General features: G+C 45.5%; 1 protein-coding gene across 7 annotated transcripts in view; it reads right to left on the bottom strand.

Moving 5' to 3' along the window:
• Positions 1 to 14,961, bottom strand: part of SDK1 (sidekick cell adhesion molecule 1) — a 387,953-nt gene that overhangs the window by 26,539 nt on the left and 346,453 nt on the right. For all 7 annotated transcript variants that reach the window (XM_038151581.1, XM_038151583.1, XM_038151588.1 and 4 more), the window contains 4 exons: positions 7,094 to 7,209; positions 5,223 to 5,409; positions 4,377 to 4,514; positions 1,135 to 1,296 (listed from right to left, as the gene is read on the bottom strand). In XM_038151581.1, the coding sequence (XP_038007509.1) occupies positions 1,135 to 1,296; positions 4,377 to 4,514; positions 5,223 to 5,409; positions 7,094 to 7,209 (603 nt within the window). The remainder of the gene's footprint in view (positions 1 to 1,134; positions 1,297 to 4,376; positions 4,515 to 5,222; positions 5,410 to 7,093; positions 7,210 to 14,961) is intronic.

Here is a 14,961-nt window from a genome sequence, read left to right as displayed (position 1 = left end):
AGAGTAACAAATGAAGGTGGCATTAAACTGCAGCATGAATTGCTTCTGCTGAGAGAGGGGAGAAATTACCTCGCAGTGTTGGTCAACAAACATGCAACATAAACCAGCTCTATGGGCTACTGACCTGATTGTTTCACTAGCTCCAGCACCAGCAGTTACATATCAATGGGGTTTACAGGTCATAGGATCACAGAACATCCTGAGTTGGAAGGGACCCACTAGATCATCAAAGTCCAACTCATGGCCCTACAGGGGATAACCCTCAAGAATAAGGGGGGGGTTACACCTTCTGTTACGAAGGTTACACCTGCTGTTAAGAAGGCAAGAGAAAAAGGACTCTCATTTTATCCATTGCCACTGCTGTTTCTCATTTCAGAGGTGAAAGCCTGTGAGGTTCATGGAGAGATTCATGTGGACAGGCACTGCCCATTGGCTTGGGAAGATGCCACGGCCACGTTAGAAAGGATTCCTGATCTACACTTGGTCTGTGGTGTGGTGTGAGAGTTAGACTGGAAGTGGGAAACAAACAGAGCTGTGACCACTGCACCGATGCTCTGTGACTTATCTGACAGGCTGGTATCATTTACCTTGTTGGATTATCTGTTTATCAAAGTCACTGATCAAATAAGAAAACCAGCTCTGAGTACAGGCACTGAACCAAGCAGGGAACGCTGCCCTGCAGCTGCTCTTGACACAGCAGGAAATCCACAGATCTCTCCCTCTGCATAAGCCAACGTGTCAGGAGAGAACAATTGTCAATTCTTTCTGGTTTTGCATCCAGGAGCCTCTGCTGGTTTCGGCAGCTACTCCAGTTCTGCCTCCCACTGCAGAGCAGTACAGTCAGAATTATGCACTGCGCTGTCAGGCTGCAGCTTGGAAATCCCTGGCTGGCCTGTTTGCATTATGATTTATTTACAGTGTTTTGTTTATTCACATGAAACTTCTAGGTTTCAGGAAAAAAAGGAAACATGTTTCTCAGGACAGTTGTGAAATGCACTGAATCACATCCCGTGACTCAGCTTCTCCTTGGGGCTGGAAATTCACGTGAAGCCCTGAGTGCACCATTCCCTGCTGGTGCCCTGTGTTTGTAGAAGTGATCTGTGACTTATGATTTGCTTTTATAGTCCCCCTCACCTTCTGCTGGCCCAGCTGTGATGTTGGCTTGCAGTTCAGGTCCATAGGCGATGGTTCGGGCTTGCACTCGGAATAAATAGGTCATGCCCTTGGTGAGATCCCGGACCTTCAGCCAGCGCTGCCAGTTCCCCTTAATGTCCACAGTCACCACTTTGCTCACCCCTGGAACAGCCACACAGATGAAAAAATAAGAGGGAGTTTCAAAGCGAAAATAGAAATCAAGTGGAGCGTATTACATCTAGATGGTAAGTAAAATCATCTAACAGTTTGCTAAGAAAGTATTTCTTACAATTAGCAGGAGTTTAAGTAGTGATAATAGGCAATTTTCAGCACTGATAAGTATAATTAGAGTTTAAGCTTGATAAGTGGGTACTGACAAGGAAAAAACCTTACAACACATCTGGGAAATTACCAAGAGACTACATGTAACCTCAGTAATTATTCTGGGAAGAAAGGAGGAGGTAAACGAAGAGGAGTGCACATTCCAGATTGCTTCCCAGGCAAGCATTTCTCTGTTGCTGCTTCCCCAAATAACCTCCAACATGGTCTGGAGGAGGAACAAGGGCCAGGTGTGTTCCATTCATCTCACCCTGCCAAATCCACCATCCCCACGTGGATGCAGAGTGAAGGATGTGCAGCTCACCAGGACTTTGGGGCTACAAATGCCATGGCAACAGGGGATGCAACCAAAGCACTGCGAGCTTGAACAAGGCTGGAGCTGTGACTTGTGCTTCACTCTTCTCACTCTCTCAGAATTTTTCTTACAGGGATCAGTTAAAATCAGAGTTGTTCCCTTCACCAAGGTTCATTGCTAGTTTCACCTTTAGGTTCTCAATGCTGCATAAAGGACAGAGGGGCAATGATTGGTTTGAAAACAAAAGCTCTTGCTTTCACTGAAATTTTCTAGAAGTCAGCAGAAAGGATGTGATTTATAAAAGATTTTACAGAATAAAAATTTCAAATTTAGAGAGTCTTTCTGGTGGTTTTTTGGGTCTGTATATGTACATGATGTATGTATATGTACATTTCAAACCAAGAAGTTAGGAAGTAGAAGGTTTTTCCCACTAGAAATGTCTGCTTGCTAGTTCATCTTTCCAAAAAATGCAGAAGGAAGAGGTTTTCAATCCAGATGCTTATTTTATGCAAATCAAGATGATGCTTTCGGTTTTAATCACTTAAATAAAGAGTAATGTCCAAGCAATTTCTGTTCAAAGTTTTCTTCCAGATACAATTTATAACTCAGGGAATCTTTCCTTGGCTAACAAGGATGCTGTAAAATGCTCCCTCCTTCCACAGGTGAACTATTTCATTTCTCTGAGACAAATCAGGAGGCATTTGTCATTTTCAAGTTGTGTTCCAAAAAGAAAAAAAAACAAACCAAACAAACCAAAGAAACCAAAAGACTGTTGAAAAAGGCTCTGGGGCAATCTTGTTGTCTATTATTGTGTAAAACATAACAGTGTAAAGCTTAAACAATAAAAGGTCAAGCAGGGATAAGACTGTGCTAAAGAACAGATTGCTGCTGGAAAGCTTTGAAAAATGGGTGGGTGAGTGGTGGCTGCTGAGCGGGAAGGCAAAAGGTGTCACCATGGGAGGATGCTCAACCAAAAATCAAGAATGGGTGGAAAGTCAAAATATGAATGAGAAAAACTCTGAAAGAGGGTCCAGCCCATCCAGGTGGGTGCACTGCAGTGCTCACATGGAGGAATTTGGGTTCTGGCCCCAAATGGGCCATTTACTTAAGAGCTGGACTTGATGATCCATGTGGAGGGACTTCCAACTTGGAATATTTGTGAACCTGTGAAAATGATATCATCAAGGAAGGGATTCCTTTCCATGGCAGGAGAATAAATATGTTTGCTGAAAGAAAAATGTTGGCACAAGAGCAAATGGTGGGTAAAGACTGGAAAACAAATTTAGACAAATATTTTGCATCTGGGGAAGAGCCCTCCATAACCTTCCTGCTCACATCAGAAACCCTCCAGAGGGGAAGGAGAGACAAGCTGGAGTCAGGGGCAGCACAGGCAGAGGTGGGGAAGAGAGGAAAAGACAACAAAGGTTCTGAAGGATGTTAAGTCAAATACATGCAGAGAAAACATGATCTGACACTTCCATATTTTCAGGGGGGAAAAACATATTCTTGAACATTGTGTAGGAATGAAGAAAAGGGAGGAAATGCCCGACCAGCCTGAACCTCCTGCATACCCTGTGCACATTTCTTGGTCAGAATTAGAAATGCTTCCTGTATTAGCTCTTTGTGCTCAGACCTGCCAGCCATAAAGGCTGACAGTGCTTTTATTCTGGTGTTTTCAATCCTGAGTTTAACTTTCTCTGTGCATGAGACATGGATATTCAGACAATATAGATCATTATTCCTTACAGGAGAAGCAAATACAAGTGATTGATATCCTTATTTCTTTGGAAAAGAGTTTAAAATGGATTGGCAATGGCTGAAATTACTCTCCCCGCTGTCATGCTGCCAAAGCTGGACATCCTATTGAACTACTGGCAATCTACCAGGAATATAAAAATATTAATAAGGCCATCCACAAACTATGTCATCTTTTCTAATTCACCTTTGGAATGAATTTACATTTGTTTTCAGAGAAACTGCCAAAGCCCTCTCTGTTGCTTTTCTGGCAAATTAATGAAACGTTTATGGCCTGCACATTGTTGTGGTTTAAGTGAACTCTGGTGCTGGGTTAAAAATGCTGCCTGAAAACTCTGAGTGAAGAGACACAGCCACGTCTCTGTCCTGTTATCCTGCCTGTCACAGCAGAGGTGCTGCCAGTGATGACCAGCACATCTGATGCCTGGGCAATCTCTGGGATAGCAGAAGTGACACATGATGTGATAAGCAACACAAATGCGCCTGACAACTATTCTGGGATGGAGCCTACTCAGCAGTTTCAAAGGCAAAGCGTGGAGACAATCAGGCACTCCCAGGCTGAGCTTCCTCTTCGCCCAGACCAGGTAATGACGGCTGTAAAATGACTTTTCAAATCACACAGACTACAGTTTGTGCAAGAAAATGAGAGAAGACAAGACAAAAGCTATATTCCACAATATTATGGCTCACTGAAGCATTTTGGCAAAAGCGGAATTGTTTTATTTACCCTTTGCTACCTGGCTTCTCTTGGAAAATGGCAGAGAGCAAGTAGGAAATTGGGCAGAGAGGAAAGGTCCTACAGTACCATTGTGTCATTTCCCCATGAATATGTATGATCAGAGCTCTTTCTTACCCTGGACAGGAGCCAGAGGCTCGTAGACGACTCGATAACCCTGCAGGACTCCATTTGCTGCTGTTGGCTCTCCCCAAGACACGTTGAGGGTAGTGCAGGTGATTTCAGAGAAGGCCAGGAAGCTGGGAGCACTGGGTGCTGAAAGGATAGCACACAGATTGAATTGCAGCAGCAGCAATCTAATATACATATATATTATAAAACATTGCTTTATTTGCCCAGCCTAAATCTGAAGGAAACAAGCTGAGAATGGGATTTGTCAGTTGTATCCAAATGTCCTGTAATCAGTCACAAACACAGCCTGTCCTAAAAATACAGCCAGTCAGCTGCAAAACTGAACCTCCAGAGCAAACAAGGAGAGAGGGCATGGAAGGGAAGGGCCCTCAGAAGGGTGCAGTGAGAGCCACCTCCTCTTCATAGCCACCACCAAGGGCATTGCCTTCACCCTGTGCCAGAGCACTCCCAGCACAGGGACTGCTCAGCCTGACTGGGAGGCTGCTGACCCAGCTTTTTAAAAAAAACCAGGGAGGAATTCTAATTGTTTCACAGGACTATCAGGGCAACTTCCAGGCAGTGGAGATGAGCTCCTTCTGATTTCCAGGTGTGGCAGCAGAAACCAAAGCCACAGACTGTTTCCTTCTGGACCAGCTTAGTTTAAGGACTGGCCCTTCTGCCACTCCATTCTCATTTCACCTGTATCACTCCCTTTCCTCTCACTCCACTTATTTTACACCTTTTTTTCCCCCTGCTTTCAAGACCTCTACAATGCGAATCCAAAGAGCACTGCCCTGCTGCATGCCCCATTTGCCCTGGCTGTGCCCAGGTGAGCAGGACACGGTCCCGTACCCGCCTGGTGCGTCCTGCCCTGGGCGGGGCTGCTGCGGGGGCCGTCCCCGGCCGCGTTGAAGGCGGAGATGCAGACCAGGTACCGCGTGTGGCTCGTCAGGTTCTTGAGCCGCACGCTGGTCTCCGGGAGGAAAAGGACCTTCACCTTCTCCGTGTCATTCAGAGTGTCACTCTCCCAGTAATAAATCTGTTGGGACAGCGAGACAGAATCCCAGCATTATTAAGGTTGGAGAAGCCCGCTAAGATCATGAATCCAGCCATCAACGCCCAGGTTTGCCACTGAACCGTGTCACCAAGTCCCACATCCACTCGCCTTCAGAACACTTCAAGGCTTGGTGATTCTACCACCTCCATGGACAGTCTGCTCCCACGCTGACCAAGCTTTCTGTGAGGATATTTTCCCTAATATCTAATTGGAACCTTCCCTGGCACAACTGGAGGGCATTCCCTTCATCCTGTCATGTGTTGTACTATATACTACACCTAGAAAATATCTGGCCACTGCAGCTACAAAATGAACAGAAAGTGTAGTCTTGCCCTGGACTCCTCTGTTCGACGGGATACTCAGGTTTTTCAGCACATGCCAAATCTTTTCCTTAGCAAATTCCCCTGAGTCCAATGACCACGTAGCTGAGTACATCACTCAAAAACAGAGCAAAGGCTGAAGAATATGGCTTAATGACAGTAGGTATGGACTGCCAGGGTTCACTGAGGAGAGGTCAGTTTAAATACTCCCTGCAATGCAAGCTGCCTGTCAGCACTGGCATCCTGACACACCCTGATGGTCCATGGCTCTGCACACACACAGCACTCACACCACTGCTGTTCACAGCACAGCCAGGAAAATGCCCTTCTGAAGAGGGTAACAAAGATTCTCCCTAAAGTTCCTTGAGGTGCTTTTACCCCTTCTTCCATTACATAATTTTTACCCTGATGCTATAAAATTAGCCTTTGGAGAAGTTGTTTCCAAGCGGGAAATTGGTGCCAGCCCTACTTATTGGACAGGCCTGGCAGTGAGAGGACTACAACAGGCCAAAGCAAGCCAGAGAGCCGAGAGAACAAGCCAAGGCAAGACTCCACCTTGGCTCTCCAAGCCAAGCTGCTGAAGCTATCTATATACGTACAAAAGGGAAAGGACAGGGATTGATATAGAAGGATGATTGTTACTGCCAAGAAGGGATGCCAGATTATTCACATTGGCTTGGCTTTCCTTCACTTATGGACCTAAATTCATGGAGAGAGGCAGAGCCAGACACTGAACCCAAGCCAAGCTCCAGTGTTTGTAGACTTGCCCATTCCCACTCTCTGAGGGTCCATTCTCATGCTGGAGATGCTGAGCAGCGTGTCTCTGCAACGTGCTCATCTCCTGCAAACCAAACGCAATTAATACGCTGATTTAATTTTGTTAAAGTTAAGGAAATGAAGCAATGCTTCCAAAATCTGACCTGGCTCAGGCTTCCAACTGGGAGAAAGTTCTGCTCTTCCTAAAGGCTTGTAGCATTTGATGGAGGAAAAGCTCAGTTAATTTTCTTCAATACATTTCTTGCCCCCAGCTCTTGTGTAGCTGTGTTGCTTTTTGTAGCAGATCTGTTGCCTGCATAAGTGGAGCTGCCTCCTTATCTGCATCCCCTGTTTCCCCCATGCTCTCCTTCTCCATAAATAATGACACACTCTCCCTTTTCTCTCCTCCCCCCTCCCAATCTCATTCTCTTTCTTTTGGTTTTGGGACTTGCTGCTTTTCCCTGCTGCAGCCTGAGCACTGCTCTAATTTGCCTTATGTGGCGAGGGCGACTGCACTTTGTAGAGCTCTCTCACAAGTAAATAGCAATGCCAAGCAAGATAAATGAAAACAGTAGAAATGGGAGGATTGCCTTGTAGCCTTGGATGTTCCCGTTCTGGCTGTCGGCAGGAGGGGGGTCCCAGGTGAGCTCCAGCTGGCTCGCGGAAAGGGAGTTGACTTGGATGTTCTGCGGGGCCAGTGCCGGTGCTAGGGAGGAAGGAGGACAGAAGAATTAACAGTGACAAGCAGAATTAGCTCATAGCCAGGTTTTTCATTTGCAGGAGGAACCAGGACAGGCTCTGTTTATGCCACAAGTCAGCAATGAGCCAGCCCTGGGGTATCTGCGTCATCAGGATGTCTCGGCACAAGAGGAGCGAGGAGCAGCTGAGCCTCGGGACATGCTTGTGTTCTGCTCCATGCAGGCTGGCTTAGACACTGAATCAACTCAATCCTGCCAGCAGCTTTGAAAAAGAAAAGAAAATTTTGCCTAGGTTCCCTGGTAGTTTGGGGCTCACCTTTGGCAGTGGACGGTGCTCCAGATCAACTGTTCCTGGTGAGCAAGGCAGCCCCTGCCACCACCAGCCCAAATGCCACTCAGCAGCAAGACTTTGGGCTAAATACTGCCTAAAATTACCTCTAAACCCAGTCAGCTGCTAAACAGTGCACTAATATTTTATGTATGACACAATGACTTTTAGTTTGCTTCTACAACTTTTTGTTAGCTCCACTTTGATTACACCTCCACATGCACACATTGGCCCTCTTTGGCTCCTGATGGCATTTCTTCCTTGCACTGCGCGAGAAGACCAATCTTTGAGTGCACCTGGGTCACTCCATCCCTTCCCTTTGTCAGAATCCCACTTGGTGCAGGTGTATTTTCCTCCACAGCAGCTGCTGAGGATGCTCTGTTCTCCTGTCCTGCTGTCTGAGCCTCCAGCAGGTTTTAACAAAACAGCTCCTGTTCTGTTCACGGGAAAGGTGCTGAAGCATGTCCTGGTCAAACTGCAGAAGTGGGGAGAGAAAAGCAGGACAAAGCCTCCACTTCTCCTTTCTCTGTGTTTACAGTGCCACAGCCTTCTGCCAGACCCCCTGAGAAAGTTGTCTCTTTTCTCTCTGCCCCTTTCTGGGCCATAAATAGAAGCAATAAAATATTCACCGCTTGCACTGGATAGTGCCAGTTAGCTGCTCCTCTGGAGACTTCTTTCTTAAGAGAGAATGACCTTCATAAGTCACACTTTTCTACCAATACTCCCTCCCCCCAGAGTTATAAAATAAAAAAGTAATTAACACCCACTCAGCCTGACACCAACTATTTATTTTGTTCTAACTGTGTGGTTTCCATATTATCACTGCCCACCCTGCCGTTAATGGAAATGTTAATAACCAGCGCCAGGTTGTTGTGACAGATGCTTGGGCTCATTATCAGAAATTCTTATTTACCGCTCCATTAAACGACAGAATCGCACAAAAAAACAATTCAATCAAAACTAACTGGAGGAATTTTAACAGCCACATTAATAATCCAAAACATAAATAAAGTTAATGTCTTTTGCATGTTTGCCATCGGCAACTCTATTGCAAAATTATTGCTATACAATTAAAACGTGAAAGGTAAAATTGAAAATAGCCTTTATCCCAGGGCTCGGTTAAAACTATTTATTTATTGTGGGTTTTTTTGTTTTCTTTTTGGCTGGATGGTGAATACATGAGGTGACAGTGACCATCAGTAAACCCTAGCTTGGTCACAAGGGTGCACTTGTCTAATTATTGCCCTGCCTTCTGTGCTCGTCGCTTGGCTGGATGCCCTCAGTGTTAGGGACCAAAAACCTCAAGATTTTGAGAATTTCACAGCACAAACCAAAGCATGAGGCCAAAATGACGACAGAGAGCAAAGCTGAAAACACATCCCAGAGATCTGCCAGGATGACATGCTCAGGGAAACAGGAACGTGTACAATCACAGAGGAAAATGGGTCCCTTTAGCAGTGCATTTCCTTTCTAAGGAGCGACACCACTGTCTGTCCTGAGCTGACAGCTTCACAGTGCTCTCAACACCTAGGTCTGAAGCAGCATCTACAAGAGCATTTTTCTTTGGATGCCATGTGGCAGCTGGGAACAAATACCGCTTCTGAGACACGACCATCAGAGGAGACGGCGTGTACAACCCACTGCCTGAAAAACACTGCTTTCTGCTTTTCCTCAACCCCTTCATGCAGCATCTAAGAAACACAGTGGTTAAAACCTGCCGGTGATAACTCCGCACCGACACACTCGCTGCTGGAGCTGCGCTTCTGCTGGCACAGCGGAGGAAAATTTGACGGGAGGAACGAAAAAAAATGTGTGGAAAAAGACATTTCTCTTCACTACTCCACAGCCTCCACGAGACGCAAATTGTTTGGTTTTGTGCCCTGTGAGTCTGTCCCTCTGTTCAACTTTCAAAGGCTGATGTGTCCCCCCTCCTCTAAGCACAGATTTGTTGTTGACAGCGAGGGACAGCAGAAGAGTGCTGCTGATGCTTGATGTGGCTCTGTGTGAGAGCACGTTCCATTAAGGGTGAAGTGAAATACTTCAAAAAGAAGGAAACACATCCCTGAAGACCCCACCTGTTTGCAACCCCAAACCATTCCCTGAATATATGGATAGCCTGTGCCAATAAAAGCAAGTGCATTTTAAAGGTGAATTCAAAAGGCATTTTACCTTCTAGGAATGCACTTCAAGATTACTGAGCTTGGAATTTTTCATGGCTGTTGAAATCTCAAATACATAAAAAGCAAGGTTAGAGCTACATACCTCACACTGCTTTAGGTGTTAGTGACATTATCAACTATAGCAGGAGCGACACAGACCCCCGAGGGTTCAAACACAGCTCTTGGCAGGTGGAAAGCATTTCACTTTCCCTGAAAAAAACATCTGTGTACTCATGAAGTCAAATTCTGTGCACGTATCCTGCCTTGGAATCTCATGCAGATATTTGTAAACATTTCTTTCTTATCTGATTTCAATTTACCTTTGAGATTGTCTCCTTGAAACTCTCTCTCAGCCAAAACCTAAGGAGAAAGACTGAGCAGGTTGTGTAGTAATTAGTAACAAATAGTAACAAATATGGGCTGGGCTGCTGTTGGCAGGATCACGCAAAGACAACAAATCTATCCAGGAACGTGGTGAGAGTGTCAAAATGAGCCCATAAATAAAGTTACACATCTAAATCCACATTTAAACATATCACTGCCCTCATTTCCCAGCTGCACTGAGCAGCCTCTGCTCTCACTGCAGGCAATTTGAGCTTGCAAATGCTTCTAACCTTTAAAGGGAAGGTGCTTTAAATCCCCAGTGGCCTCCCTGCTCCAGAGCTCTGCTCTGCAGAAGGTTCACCTCGGCTCTTCTCACTTGGGATATTTGTTCTCTGGGCTGTGTGGCACCCAGAGCTTTCCATCAAAATGGAGCTACTATTCCTTTTCCCAGTGACAATCGCCACGATGCTCTGCGGCACAGGTAGGCTACAAATCCTTGTGATTCATTGGGCAAACTTGATAACTGGTTCTGTGAAGCATTGCTCACTGCTCTTATATCTGCTCCACTTTCTGGGCAGCAGAGGATTTCTCCTCTACTGGTTTTCTAATTGTTTCTGCAGTGGCAGTGTCACTGGCAGGGCACTCACAGACAAGTTTGGGACAAGATTTCCTGATACTCACACGCCATTTAAGTAAACACTCAGGCCAAAAATGAAGAGAAAAATGCAGTGAAAGAGACTGAAGGATTTTCTGTGCATCAGCTTGATCCCAAACAATCCCAAGCAAATTTCTGTTTTGTAAAGACCACTGATCCTTTTCTATCTAGCAAGTGTTTCCCCCAAGTTCTTCAAAGCATGACTTGGAGAACATGCCTGCCTTTATTCCCTAGTAATCAATATGTTTGCATTTTGGTGTTAGCACCTAGAGGCCAGAATCTCATTGCACAATGTGCTGCATAAACACAGAACAAAGACACAGCTCCAGGCCCCAAAATCCTCTAATCTGTCTCCACATTACAATGGAGGGGTGGTTGCAGCATGTTCTGAGTATCAGCTGTAATTTTCCCCACCCAGCGATTAACAGCAAGGGAGAAGGCACAGCAGTGTTCAGTTCGGTGTGTGCTGATGGTGAAATCTTGCACACCAGAGCTTCCAAAGTTTACACACTGATTCCTGGCACACACGGTCATGGAAAATAGGGCTAAAAGGGTTTGGAGAGGACTCAGACATCATCCTCCTGGGTCACACTGGAATCAGCTTGCTGGTCAGATTTTCATGTAATCTCAGTCACTGACTTCTTTCCAGATTGTGCTGTCATTCCCACATAAACTCTGCCAGCACCTCTCTACTTCAACAACTCTTAAAATAGGGGTTTGTGTAATACCCATACTTTAAAAAGAAACAAAAGAGGGTTATCTATAATAGAACACAAACAAAATAACTCTCATATTATTCTTTTTGATGCCTAACCTAAACCATCCTCACTGTGTTAAGTTATATACCTGCAGTGACATGGAGATTGCTGCTTCTTCAGCTGCAGCCACTGCCTTCAAGTCACAGTGTAGATAAGCAATAGTTTAGTGGATTCTAAAGCCAAACACAACAGAACAAGCAGGAGGTCACCAGATAAAGCAGTGAGACTGATCTGCAGAACAGGCAAAGTGGGGTTTTCCTGCAGTACAGGCTTAGAGAAGAAATGTGAGGATAATACCTCCCAGGAATGACCAAAAAGGTGGATCTGCAGATGTCTGCAGTCACTCCTTGCATGAAGGAAAAGTGGCATGAGAGAAGAATGTTCAGTGTTTATTGGCCATTTTCTGACAGAGTCTGGGAGAGAGCAGTGGAAGGATTGGAGCTTCCCCAGCAGCAGAGCTTGGTGCCATCAGGAATGCTGCAGGAGTGATGCTGATTAGCTCAATAACAATTAGTCAGTTGTGCTTCAAAACCAGCCACTGCGAAGCTGCTTTCCACTGTGAAGAGCAGCACAAGCTATATTTAGAATGTAAAACACACTTCCCACTAATTTCTGCCTGTTTTAGGCTGGGTTTCACCTCGTGATGGAAGTCGATGCTTTTTCCAAGGGCTGAGCTTTCTGTGGTTACTCAGATGTGTTTCAGAGGCACTAAGAGAGGCAGAGCCACATTCCAGCGATGTGGATCTTAACCCCTCCAACACACTCCATTTGCTACGTTGGGCCTGAGTGCTCCTGCCCTCTTACTCAGCAATTTGGCACCAACGCTGCCCTGCCAGGTTTGTGACACCTGAGACATGAAATGAGTCTCAGCAAAGGAGCAATCTGGCCTCCCCATCGTTGGGATGTTTAACTGGATGGGGAAGGAGGCTAAAACAGCCGTAAAAGCCAGGTTTTAGGTGGAAATACTCCTTTCCAAGGGATATGGATGTATGTGTTGATTTACACAATTGCATAGAACAGTGTAAGAGAATTTAAAACATCTCCTCATGTACCAGTGGAAGTGAGCACAAGAAGAACTTGAAAAACATCTCTCTCACCTTCATGAATGCTGAGGAAGACAGAGCAAAAAAGCAAAACCAGACATAGAACACAAAGACAAAAACCAGAAAAACCTATTTTAGTGGAGAAGAAAGGGTGAAGAGGAGAAAGAGAACAGCTGTCAGGATGAGAACTCTGGGAGTCTGGAACACCTGCAGTTGTTTTACTCTGTGCCATCTTGTCTGGGTAGACAAACACTTGGCTCTCCTCTGTATTCCACATTTAGTACAGTAGCTGTGTTTTGCCACATCAATTTTTTAAGGGTATTAAAGTAATGAAGAAACATAAATTAAAGCAGCTGCAAATGATCCCCAAATGTAATATCCCCAGCTTCTGTGCTTAGCACTGGGAAGCTTCCCAATGTTGGCACAGGTATCTTCAGCACCTGCAGAGCTACAGGAGGGAGGTGGGGCTGGATGGAGGGAGAGATGACATTCCTGCAAACTGAATTCCTGAAAACTGAAATGAAACAAGGACTAAAAGTGGAGTCTCTTTTCCACGGACACAGATCTAGGGGCTTACCTGTCAATGCCCTTTTGGAACTGAGGAGCCATTCTCATCCTGTTCCTCACTAACTCCTGCAGTGGTGGTGAAAACACTGTTGCTGTGGTCCCTAATCTTTTAAAGGGGATTTGGATTTCCCACGTGAGTGAGCCACGTGCAATCTGGGAATTTTCATGGGGCAGACGTGATATGGGTTTTAGAACCATGGCAAACCCCACAGAGCAGTGCTGTGAGAGAGCCTGCAAACAAAAACTACACATTTTTCTTTTGCTGAATTCCACAATCCTACTTAGCAAACACAACCCTAGAACAGGCTATCACATTGCATACTGAGATTATCCATCAAGGAAGTGAGAGAGCCTGGCCCAAAGTAAAGCCCTCACAGAACTGTCAGACTGCCTCTGGAAAGGGCGTACAGGTGGTTAAAACAAGAAGTGGGGGGAATAATGAAATGAGCTTTTCCCTCTATTTCTTTCATGTCAGTAGGGATATGATCACACACAGGCAGGCAGCCCATCAGTCAGCAGAGGTGGGCCATGAGCAGGAACAGCAAGAGCCTGACAGCATTAGGTAAGCACGAGCCTGCAAGCTAAAACCCTCCCTCTCTTCCATCCATGCAAATCGGGGATGGCTCCTGCAGCTCCCTCTCCCTCACATCTGTGCACCTGGGGGTTTTCTCCATTGAAGAGCAGAAACAGTAGTGCAAGGAGAGCAGTGCCAGCTCTGATGAGAGCAGGATTCACCCCCAGGAGGGGATGAAGGTTGTTCAAGAGATGGTGAGGAGCTGCTATGTGTCTGATCCTCTCTCATGTGCACTGGGAGCAGTACAGGAGGGGAAAGCTCTGCCCTCCACTCTCTTACAAGTCTACCCATTAGAGAAGCAAAATGACCAATTTCAGATTTTTTTCCCCACACTCTCCAGGACCCAAAATTCCTCCTCCTCTATTTGTAGTTATGTTCACTTATTATAATTTGTTAATGCCACATTTGAATATCATAATACCACAAGTTCATGGCAACTGAACAAAAGCACCCACTTGCATCCACTAACAGCAATGGCAGCACCTACTACAGTCCAATCCTTCTGCTTCACTGCAGCCAAGAGAGCGTATCAAATAATCTCCCCTGGGTTTGCCATCTACCAAATGTCAAAAGCCATATCAGAAAAAAGTCAAAGGGCACAGGTGAGATCTGCCCCTGGAACAACCTTTCACTGTGGCTTTAATGCCAGTTTGGGTGGCTGACCCCCACGAGGAATTAATTTAGGATTCACAGATTGCAATGGTCAGGGAACCCCAGGGAGCCCACAGAAGACTGTGTTACTGTGCTCCTGGGGCGAGACAGATTAAATTTAAATTTCCTTGACTCAGTGAGAGTTTTCTCTTTCTTTCTTTCTTTTTCATACCTGATATCATCACTGCAGCTTCACACCCCCATTCCATCTCAGTGCCTGGACTGCTGCAGCCAAGATATTTTAGATGATTGCTAATTCATACTTCCTTAAGAAAAAAAAAAATTGCAACTTTTTTGTTTTCAGTCTACAACAGGCAACCTGAAAAGCCTCCAGTTCTGTGATTGACGACGGATACAGCAAACAGATGTCAGAGAAGAAAACCAACTGTGTTTCTCCACAGCTGGCTTCACAGCAAAGCTGTACAGAGGAGGCAAAGCCACGGGAGTTGAGACCCATATGAAAATACTTACAGCACAAATTTTGCTCACATATCCCAGGATGACTGCAAACAAGCAGAGCAGGACTGCACAATTAGGCAAAATAGGAATTTGGCTGCAAATAAAACCCTTTAGTCAAAAGCACTCCAACCCCAGCCCGTGTCTGCTGGAATAGGAGTTATCAGCCAGGGGCTTCCCCACCTCTCTACCAGGGCAATTTCTGGTCCATTTGACTTTACTACCGATTGCTCATGTTTTTTGAA

The sequence above is a fragment of the Motacilla alba genome, chromosome 14 (genome assembly GCF_015832195.1).
Source record: "Motacilla alba alba isolate MOTALB_02 chromosome 14, Motacilla_alba_V1.0_pri, whole genome shotgun sequence".
NCBI lineage: Eukaryota > Metazoa > Chordata > Aves > Passeriformes > Motacillidae > Motacilla > Motacilla alba.
The sequence above is the reverse complement of the archived record's forward strand: the minus strand, read 5'-3'. Positions and strand labels throughout refer to the sequence as shown.